Here is an 11,506-nt window from a genome sequence, read left to right on the forward strand (position 1 = left end):
GTTCTTCTAGTACCCCCATGTAGGGAAAACCAGCCCATCTGGCAGAGGTACCTGATCTGGGAAAAAGGCAAGAGGTTTTCGGCTGCATTTAAGTGACACCAGCTAGGTGGCCACTTTCTCCAGACAAGCAAAGGCCAGGCCTCAGGCCTACTGAGAAGATATTTTCTCTTCAGCTTCTTTGATCTCAGTGGTAACACTGACTTCAAAATTTGGAGTAATCCCAAGACAACCATTTGGGTTAACTAGGCCCAGAGGAAATAGTTCTGCTTAAAGTTTCCTGTTTTTAGCAGGTCCTGTACAGCCAAAATGGGTTTCCATAGTGTCTGGCACACTTACTTCCAGGAGGTGGCGAAATTGGCCACAGTGGCAGGTTGACTGGCCTTTGGAGGGAAGGAGAGAGGGGTGCTCTGAGGCCATGAAGGGAAACAACGTCTTAGAACTGAAGTCACAATGGCTAGAGGGCCAGGAAGCCAGCAGGCCACCCCCCCCCACAAGACCCTGGAGCAGCAGGGCTCGGGCGTGGCCTCTTCCTCTGGTGGAACTATTTGCTCTTGCAGCACCTGCTTATCCTCCTGAGAACTTCTGAAGGAACTTGGCTAGGTCACTCCCAGCCTGGAGCAGGGAGACAGACCCTCCCTCAAGGGCCATGAGCCTCATGTCACATCTCTGCCTTACCCTTGTGCACACCAGGCCTTCTCTGAGGTATGAATAGCCAAGTACTTATTGGGTGTGGGGAAAGATGCATTGGCTCACTGCACAGTTACAGATTTTACTTTGTGTCAGCCCTGGGTTGGAAAAAAGTAATCTGTCCATCAGTGCCACTGATTATATCCTCAGTCCTGTCCTAGAGGGAACTGGGGATACTGAAAGGGTGAGCACAATCTTAGCCCTTGAGGAATCAACAGACCGCCAGGGAAGACAGACTACTAAGAAAAGTCATACCGCCTTCCTGGGGCTGTTGACAACAATGGAGAGTAAACCCTTGGTGCAGAATGAAGTAGGTGCTCAACAAGGAGCTGGGTTTAAGTATCTTGGGTTCTATGCCTCAATCACTTGCTTCCTAAGACCTGTCAGGGGTCAACCCCAAAGAAGAGGGACTCTGGTATATAGCAGAGGCCTCCACTAAGAGGGAGCAGGCTTGGTTGGGGAGTACAAGATTCTTTAATGCTAAAAATAGCTACAGTAAACAGGCTTTGATGACTCCCCACAGCCAGGATATGTGTGGCTGAGGTTTTGGAGCACTTTTTCCGGAGCATCGCTCATTTCCTTCAGGCAGCACCACCCATGTGGGGCAGCACACCATGAACAGCAGGAGCTGGGCATTTGGGGTAAGCTGGCAGGTGGCAGAGCAGAAGAGCAGCAGCTCCTGACTGGGTCTCTGAGGCCAGGCCGTCCCAGTAGTGCTACTGGCGAGGAGGCTGATGACAGTCTTACTCCTCCAAGGTCATTCTGGGGGCGGGGGGTGTTCCTTCTCTAATAAATTCCAGGACTGCTTTGACTCTTCTTCACCAGCTCCTGTTTCAGATGCACTTGATATTTAGTTATCGTTGCAGGGTCTTTGCTTTCAAGGGCTTTGCCTGCAGCCGTTCCACCCCTGCCAGCACTGCCATGGTGCTCAAGCCCTCCAGGTACCCACTGCCAGTCAAGCCTGGAGGAAATGAGTATGGGTCACCTACTGATCATTAGCTGTACCTCATACCCCACCACAGGCAGGCTTGGGCTATCTTACAATTTTTGCCACAGGACATGCCCTATCTTGCTGGACTCGCGGTGAGCAGTCAACGTCCACGACTGGAGACTGGTGCTTTGTTCTGTCCCTATCTGCTTTTTCACCTCCCCTCTCTGGGTTAGCCTTCATACGATGCAGCACACAGCTGCATTCGGCAAGTATGTATTGACTGACCAGGATTTTTTTGGCTGGAGGGAATGCTGTGAACAAGCTAGAAGAGATTGCTAGCTATTCCCAGCCCTTAACAGTCTCATAACATCTCACAGCCTTCCTTCCAAAATGGACAGACACAGACTTTGATTTGGAGTATGGGTGGGGCAAAGGGGTGGGACAGTAACACAATTGGGGTGAAAGCCAGAGAAAATATGACTGAGGGGCATAGGAGGGCACCAGAAACCTCATCTATTGCCACAGTTTTGTTCCCCCTTGCCCCACTTTTTCTGCATGGAAAGGTTATGGTGCAAACTTTATAAGCACAAGTCCCGCATTTTAATGTCTTTCCCTTAGTAGCCCGGAGATCAGGAAATCATAATCTCCTGTGAAGACTATGTCATCACTAAGTAAATGCCATGAATCAAAAATAAACCTGACATTTCTCTCTAGAAACCTGGTTTCATGTTGATCTCCAATTCTACAATAAAGAGAATTCAATTTTTACCAGGTATGAATTTGGAGAAGCCTCAAATCAATTTTAGAGTGAGAAGCCTACTTTGCATATTTGCTGCTGCCCAAGGCCCTTGGATCACAGAAGCAATCCTCCTGCAGCCGCAGCTTACAGGACTCATCTTGAAAGAGGATTTAAGACAATCAAATGGTATTTCCACTGATGTTCCCATCAGAGCGCATTCTGTCCTTGCCCAGTGTGGAAGCGCGTATCATAAAGCTATTGTTTGAGTTTGCTTCCTGTGATACGAATCTCAGTCGTGGCCCCGACTCACAGCCTGAGTTTCTCAGTGTTGAGGCTTCCTCTCCAACATTCCCACACACAACAGCCTACTGTGAAAATCAAAGGGAAGTGTGTTACTAAGTAAAGAAGAAACCTTCCTAAGGTCAAACCTGGTATTTTTTAGCCTTTTGAACTCTGAGGTACGCAACCAGCTATTTCCTATTATAAAGTGAGCCAAAGTTGGTACTTGTTCACCTCTGTCAAAATTGTTTAAATAATGAATTTATAGTTTATTTTGACTTGGAAAAGTGTATGTCATAATTTTGCATTTTGATGAAAACTGCTGAAAGGTGGGTACAAAGACATTACGATTTATCCTGGGTTTTCTTTTACATCATTTCTCTAGAAGTCATTTCTTTTTTTTTTTTTTTTTCGTCTTTTTGAGACAGGGTCTCCCTATAGCCCTAGCTGTCCTGGAACTCACTATGTGGACCAGGCTGGCCTTGAACTCACAGAGATCCACCTGCTTCTGCCTCCAGAGTGCTGGGATTAAAGGCGTGTGCCACCACGCTTGGCATTTCTTTTTATAAGAATTATTATTTCTAAGCAGGCTGGAGACTAAGGCCTTTCATATCATACTGATGCTTCTCATGTTTTACAGCAAGTACTCTATACCCAAGGCTCAAAGAGAAAAAGACAACTTTACAAAGTTGCAGAGAAAGAAGACAGTTGTACCGCTTTGCCCTTGTGGGGATATCTGCTCACAGAGCCTGTACTCTTTTTGTCATGTTTCATGTATTTTCTTTAATCCATTATTTAGGGCTAGAAAGGTGGCTCCATGGATAAAAGTACTTGCTGCACAGACTGGCAACCTACATTTGGTCATGGTGGAAGGAGAGAATCAACTCTTGAAAGTTGTCCTATGACCTATACACCCACCAAAACCAAAAACAAACACAACAACAACAAAAACGTTAAATAAAGTTTAAAGACAGACAATGATCAATGATATAAAAAGAAAAAGTAGGCTGGAGAGGAACTCACTGGCCACCTGGCCTAGCCAAAATGGTGAGCTTCAGGTTTAGTACAAGGCCCCCCGTTCTCCAGAAAATAAAGCAGGAAGTTTTAGGGGTTGAATACCTGATGTCCTCCTCTGACCTCTGCATGGGTGTGCACACCTTCGCACCTGAACACACACACACACACGCATACACGAGAGAGAGAGACAGAGACAGAGGGGAGAAAGAGAAGGAAAGGAAAAAAAAGGCTGTTCTACATTCTGAAAACAGTCTCTACAACTGGTCCAGAGACTGCCTTGTAGGAGCCTGGGAGAAAAGGCAGAGAAAGAGGAGAGCTAAGCCATCTCCTCCTCTGACTATGCTCATTTTATGAGAATTTCTCCTTCAAGGACACCAGGGCCAGATGACCAAAAGTAGAAACTTATTATCCTTTTCTGTTATTTCTTTCTTTGGGACAGAGAGGCCCAGTGCTGACAAGCTGAGGGCTCTGGTCTGTCTGTGCCTGGGCTGTGCAGAAGGCAGGCTGTTCTTGTTCCTAACACTCAGAGCTCCTGAGCTGGACTGTGTGATGTCTGGTCCTGTATCTGTGGGTTCATATAGCATGCAAGGGGTTCATACCGGGACACATGAAGGCAGATGTGCTCATAAGACCCAACCTTCTACTTGAGCCCTTTCCAAACTAACCTCAGATCCATTGAGGAAGACAGCCAGGCTTCCGTGTGGGTGAGCAGTGACAAGAGGTGCCTCATTTGGTTTTTAGTTCCCTGACCCTTATTCATATCTTTGCCTGGCCAGGCTTGCAGAATCCTGAAAATCTCTGTCTTGCTCCGTTTTCCAAGAGGACAGACTTCTTTTTAAAGAACAAGGCATGGACGTGCCTGGGATGGAGTCTCCAAGAGCCTGTCTTTCATCTGACAATCCCAGCTTTGAAGGGCTTCAGTCTGTCAGTTTCATCTGCAACCGGGTGCCTACCATTGCCAGGCTCTGTTTGCAGAACATTTTTACCCTTGTTTCTCCTCAACTATCTTGACTTTTCTGTGATAGCACACTCATTCCAGCCTTGCAACATGGTCTTAGTCTCTAGCCCTCGGGCCCCCTGAGCAGTCATCCTCTCCTCTAAGGTCTTTCCCCCATATCCTTCCTGTGCACAAGGCCCAGAATAGCACAGGCCAGTCTGGCCTCCCTGCCCCATACTGGATTCCCTCTGTACAGGGTTTCTTTCCCAGAATAGCCACTTTGTAACAGGACAGCTGAACGACCCCCTCTCTGACATACCACAATCACTTAGGAAAACTGAACACGACCGTTCCTGACTGCTTCCCTCATCTATCCCCTCAGACAATTCCCAACCATAGTGCCAGGCCAGCTGCTACATGCTGCTCAGTTTCCTTCCAAAACAGACAAATTAGACAAGACTGCACATAGGATCTGTAACTGAAAAACTCATGCCACCTCTTCCTGGTAAGACTTAACAGGAAATGGTTTTTGAAGACTAACTCTGGGGGCAGGGGGAGAGCATTTTTATGGACTACAGTTGCAGAGATACTGGGGAGAAAAGGCATTGGTTGGCTGAGAAGGGCTAGTGTTTGAGGCTGTCATCTCTCAAAGGCTCCCCAGTAGGAATCAGTGCAACTAGGCCACTGTCTCAGTCAATTCTTATGGCCACTCTGCGTAGTAAGCATGGATAATCCCAGTTGATAGGCAAGGAAACAGGTTTGGAGAGATCACTGCCTAACTGGCTATGCACACCACCTCTGATGTCCTAGAGAACTGGCTGGAAGACTAGGTTGAAATGACTCAGTGTAGTATGGGGGAGTTTAGATGCTGCAGAGCTGGGCACTCCAGCAGAAGCTGCTCTTGGCTGTCCCAGGCTCCTCTCTTCCTTGCTTCTGGATGCTTATAGTCTTACTTGGTCCTGTCCTTGCCCTCATCCCGTCTATACTCATGAAAAAGACCACTGCCAGAGAGGGATGGCTAAAATGAAGGAACAGGGCCAGTGGGATGGTAGAGGCGCTTGCTGCCAAGCCTAACCATCTGAGTTCAATCTCCAGAATGTACGTGATGGAACAAGAGAAACTATCCCAGGCTGTGCACCATGGCACATGTGTCCACATACATAGGATTACACACAGACAGACAGACACACACAAAATGAAAGAATAAAGTCCAGTGATGGCCTTTCAGTGGGAGAATGTTTGTAGAGGAATGTGTCTAGGAGAAAGGCCTCAAATCTCTGGCACCATAAGGGACCCCTGTGTGTAGGGCCCTACCTGAGGACAAGAGCTTGTGTGTACGCAGGAAGCTGATAGCCAGTCTCATGATGGAGGCCTTGTCCAGGTGGGAGCTCACACTGTGGGGCAGGGGCAGCTCATGAGCCAGCTCATAGAAGACCTCCGTCTCCTTACTGCGTCGGCACCTTGCAGCATCTCGGGATTTCTCCTTCCTCCGCTCTGAGCTGCTCCTAAATTCAGAGACAAAAGATTAGTTCCCAAAATATCACTGTCATCCTGTCACACTCCCAATTGAGTCTTCCCCCTTCCCTCAGTGAAGCCAACTCTCCCACTGAATGATCTGGGCTCACTCCAGTCACTGGAGCCAAGTGAAACCTGCTTTATGTTGTTGGCTCTGCTTTTGTGTGTGTTGGTGTCTTTTCAAATGGTTTCCTCTGGGACTGGAAAGCTGGCTCAGTGGTTAAAGCACTGGCTGTTCTTGCAGAGGACCTAGGTTCACTTCCCAGCACCCATATGGAGGCTAATAACTGTTTGTAACTCTAGTTCCAGAGGATCCGATGCCCTCTTCTGACACTTGCAGGCACTGCATGACATGGGTGCGCTTACATACATGTAGGCAATACACTCATACACATAAAATATTAAAAAACCAAAAACAAATGGCTTCCTCCTTCTGCATTCCCATGGAACTCTGAACAGGGCTTCGCAAGGGTAGAGTTTCAGTAATGACTTGCTGATTAAATTAGTGAGCAGACAGTGGGGCCCTAAGTTATCTGGAGACAAGGGGCCAAAGTCCAAGGTTGGAAAGAGAAGAATAAAGAACCTATGGTCAGTGACCCAAATGATGCTGTCAAAAGCTCTGGAGGATAACTTTCTCTTTTTCCAGGTAAAATGCACTGAGTAAATATGAAACCCTATAAAAATGGGACCTTAGATCCCATTTCATATCTAAGAGGGATGTCCACAGCAGAGGTTGAAAATACCAGTATAGTCCAAGGAGAACATGAGTCAGACACACCTCAGTTAGCAGTCCCAAAGTGCATCCAACAATGACATACACCCAAACCTGCCTCTTTCGGGAGGTCCTCGGTCTATAGGACTGGAGACAGTGATTAAGAGCACCCAAGTTCACTTCCCAGAACCTACTTGGTGGCTACTACCATCAGTAACACTAGTCCCAAGGGATCCTATGCTGTCTTCTGACCTCCATAGGCATTGCATGCAAGTTGGGCACTCATACACATGCAATAAATAAAAATTAAGAGAAATCCTGAGTCTTTTTGAAAAGTCTATGTCTGGTACTAACATGAGCAACTTTCAAAGCTAGAATGTCTGTGTCTGAATTCTAGGTTTTCTACTTGCTAATTCTATAAACTTCAATTACTGCTTGGCTTAGTCTCTTTCCTCATGAGTACCCAACCTTATGAGGACTAATATGATCATTTATGTAAAAACCTTTAGCACTAGGCCTATTCCAACTAGAAGCAATCAATATTAGCTAATAAAAGAAAACCTATCCATGAAAAGATGATCTATAAACAGTATGTATTAAATATTATGCGTAATACTTCCTATACATTATATAGGAAAACAGCTATAATAATAAAAATTCTTAGAGTGATCACAGTGTTTTAATATAGTCCAGGTACTATTTTAAGCAGTACTATATTAGCATCTTTAAATTTCACAACTTCCCTTAGTAGATTATTATCCCTAATTTATGGATGAAGAAACAGGTCCATAGGGACTAAGTAATTCACCTGTGACTGATAGCTGATAAACAGAGAAGTAAAGCTTTGCCCTGGGCAGAGAGACCCCAGAATCCAGCACTTAGCCATCAGAGACTATTAACAGCTGCAGGTTAATGGGGTTAGGGAGGAACATCCCCCACCCCTCAGTGATTAACTATGTTTTGTTATGTTTCTATAAATAAGTTATATTACTAGTTTAATAAAGATTTTTTTTTCATTTTTTTTTAAGAAAATGTCCAATGTGATTTGTGGCTCTTGAGGCCTCAATCCACCTAACTCCAGGCAGGCTCACTGTCTGCTGAGACTCCAAACCCAAGGGGCTGTTTCCCCTTTTGTTTGTCTTTGTAGCCTGTTATCTGGACAGAAAACCACTATTTTGGGATTCCTGGGAATGTTGGCATGCCTCTTAACTCCCTCCCCCCAGATTTGAGGTAGGAGCCCTGTTCTGACTTTATATCATACTTCATTTGCAGACACAGCAAGTCTAGCTTCCTGGATGGATTACCCATTGGATACTTGGATACTCAAACCGCAGGAAGAACCATCCAACAGCTAGGGATGGTTAGGAAGACCCTTCTGGAAAATTGTGAAATGAGTAAAACTGTTTTTCTTATTCAGTCTCCCTTTTTTCTTTGTCTAACCTTTATTTCCCTGACTTCCAATTCTCAGGGCTCCCAACCCTTTACCCAACCTATCTCAAAGTAGATTGGTCCCTCACATTTGCTGCATCCTAATCCTGACCTCTACTGCAAGGGGTGAGTGGGATGTATTAAAGGTTCATAGTTATTCTGGCACAGGAAAGGAAAGTACAAAGAGGATAAGTTACCAACAATGGACACACTGCACCTTTGGGTCATGAGATCCAGGTAGGAGATGCTGAATTCCTCTCTGCAGCACCAACTCTCACACTTCCTGACAACAGCCACATAACCTAATCATTAGAAACCTCTAGAGAAGCCATGCAGGGGGTGGGGAGGAAGAGACCCACCACAAACTCTGTATTAGCAACAACATGTACATGCATACCCCCCCCCCACACAATTGCCTTGCCTTGAAGAAGAGCCCCCAAAGCTGAGGAAGAGCCGGGAGAGAAGAGGTGATCTGGAGTTAAGGTTCTGCTTGACAAAAGCATTAGAGTCATGAGTCATGCCATGTTCCTTCAAGCACATAGACATTTATTGATGCCCACTTATACACCTGGTGCTGCACCAAGAACTACATATATTATCCCATTATAAGCTTTCCAACACAGCATGGTAGACAATGTCTATATAATTTATAGATATGGAAACCAAGACTCAGACATACTAAGTCATTTTCCCATAGTTGCAAAACCTGTATCTACATAAGCCCTTGGAGGGCTTCCAGTCAGTAAACAGACAACTGGGAAATCCTGGGACATCCATCCTTGTAACCATGTGAAGAGTGCAGGCAGGTACTTCCAGAGTCCCCAAGTGAGATCCAACCAGGATACATTATTTGCCTAAAGCAATTAGCTAGTTAGTGGCAGAGCTAGGGTTAAAACCTTCCATTCCCTAGGCCAATACTCTTTTAGTTGTTTAATTTTAGGAGACAGTACCTTTAGAAGGAATAAAGAAACAAAAACATCAATTAGAAAAGGGAAAGCTGAGAACCTTAGGCAGCCCCTTGGTCTAAAAGTTGTGCACTCCATTTTAACTACCTTGTTTTTTATTATCTTTGTTTTTGTTTTGGTCTATTTGAGACAGGGTCTCCCTGTAGCCCGAGCTGGCCTGGAACTCATGAGGTAGACCAGGCTGGCCTTGAACTCATAGAGATCCGCCTGCCTCTGCCTCCCTAGTGCTGGGATTAAAGGCATGTGCTATCATGCCCAGTTTAACTGCCTAGTTTTTACAGTTGCACTCTAGGACTAGAAAGATTTTAACCATGACAGAGTCCAGAAATGTCTAATGTTGGCTCTTGGAAAAGCAGACAAAAATCTGTAACACTGAAATCATTTAATTAGCAACCCTGAAGAACAAGAATAATTAACACAAAGGTGCAGATAAGATTTCCCCAAACCCAGCAATGTATGCTCACTCTATCTCCTCCCAAGACTGATCATGGATGGGGGAAGGTAGGCAAGGTGGCGTTTTAATACATTGGCCAGAGTATACTCTAGCTGTCTGAATTTAAAGAGGAAAATACATTCTCTGTGCTTTGGTACCCTCGCTTGTAAAATAGGAAGAGTCCACGCAGGGTGAGAGGATGGGGAGGCACCTCGGCGCCTGCTGCTGTACAGTTGCTTGTGATGGGGTGCTGCCAGATGGGATTCTGGTGATGCATAACACAACCCTGCATCACCCCTAGTCACAGAACTTGGGGAGCATGCAGTTTCTGATATGGTGGAGGGTTTTGTGGTTTTTTTTTTTTTTTTTGCCTTTTCACATGCACAAATATATAGCTACTATCTCCAAAGGGAAATCTACACAATCCTGAAAGATTTAATCCAGAGAAAAGGAAGGAACTACTTTAGGACTAAGCAGCAGTCGAAAGATAAAACTGACTATCCAGAAGTATAGGCAGGCACAGGTACCATGGTCTCTCTGTACCAGTGGAGGACTGGCTCTGGGACTGCTCACAGATACCAAAGTCCACAGATGCTTGGGAACTTCATATAAATAAGAATAATGTTTGTATGGAACTCAAACACTCCCTCCTATATGCTTTAAGCCATCTCTCCATTACTTACAATGCCTCATAAAATATGAGCACTATATAAATAATTATACCATATTGTTAGGGAATCCTAAGAAAAAAATCTGCACAAACATTTCTTTCCAAATATTCCAGATCTGTGGTTGGTTGAATCAGAGGATGTGAAACCTTGGGATATGAAGTGACGGTCTTAGGTGCTATAACTCAACACTTTTGTTCAGGGTACATGTGACTTTTGGGTCATTGCTGTAAGTATGGCAGGGGATCCTTGATGGAGTCATTCTTGGTCCAGACAATGCTTGTTTCTGGCCACCAAGTGACCAGAGCCTGAAGGGCACCCTAGAGGTCACCAATACCACCAAGGAAGGTGGTTGTTCAGTTAGCAAAAGACTCTTGACTTTTAGAGTAACTATAGTCATCAGGTATCTAAATCATATGTCTATTACCCTGTAAGCTTAAATGGCCTGGAAGTCAAGTGGATTTCAGCAGATCAGGAAGATGGACTGAGACTAATTAAACCAGTTTGGGTCAATCTGTTGACTGGTAGCAAAATTCTAAACACAACAACTCACAGAGGGCTGGCCACCAAGTGACCAGAGCCTAAAGGTCACCCTAGATGTCAGGGGGTGTTTGTGTGTGAATGGAAGAAATAAAGGTCAAATACAATTGGGAGGGATATGGGTTCTTCAGTGGAGCTTGTGAGGCAGCTGTACAAGAACTGTCTAGTGGGAGAAACACCAGCTTCAGGTCCCAGAGATGAGCAAGATTCATTGGCCTCCACTCTTGGCAGTTCATTGCTTCATAGATGAAATCAGAGCAGGACCAAAGCCTCTGGTTCTTTGTCTTGACTGCTCCCTGGAATCATCAGAGGAGTCTTAAAAATGATGCTGGAGTTCCATACCTAGAGATTCTGACTTTATAGGTCTTAGATGCAAATAGAGCATCAGAGTATCGCGAGTTGTACTGCTCCTTGTGTAGTTCTCATGCAAGTCAGGGCTAAGGACCATTACTCCAAGCTGTCAGTTTTTAAAGGGTGTGTGTGTGTGTGTATGTGTGTAATCTAGAGTTAAGTTTGTCTTTGATGAGGCAAACAATTACCTTTTTATTTATTATTTTTTTGGTTTTCTTCTTTTTTTTTTTTGAGACAGGGTCTCCCTGTAGCCCCAGCTGTCCTGGAACTCACTATGTAGACCAGGCTGGCCTTGAACTCCCAG

At 45.2% G+C, this 11,506-nt stretch overlaps 1 protein-coding gene across 1 annotated transcript in view; it reads right to left on the bottom strand.

Annotated features, from left to right (window-relative positions):
• Epas1 (endothelial PAS domain protein 1) overlaps positions 1-11,506 on the bottom strand; it is an 87,451-nt gene that overhangs the window by 32,184 nt on the left and 43,761 nt on the right. Inside the window, exon 2 of the mRNA XM_008823068.3 lies at positions 5,905-6,095. Coding sequence (XP_008821290.1) covers positions 5,905-6,095 — 191 coding nt within the window. The remainder of the gene's footprint in view (positions 1-5,904; positions 6,096-11,506) is intronic.

The sequence above is a fragment of the Nannospalax galili genome, unplaced genomic scaffold (genome assembly GCF_000622305.1).
Source record: "Nannospalax galili isolate Female #2095 unplaced genomic scaffold, S.galili_v1.0 scaffold286, whole genome shotgun sequence".
In the NCBI taxonomy this organism is placed as follows: Eukaryota; Metazoa; Chordata; class Mammalia; order Rodentia; family Spalacidae; genus Nannospalax; species Nannospalax galili.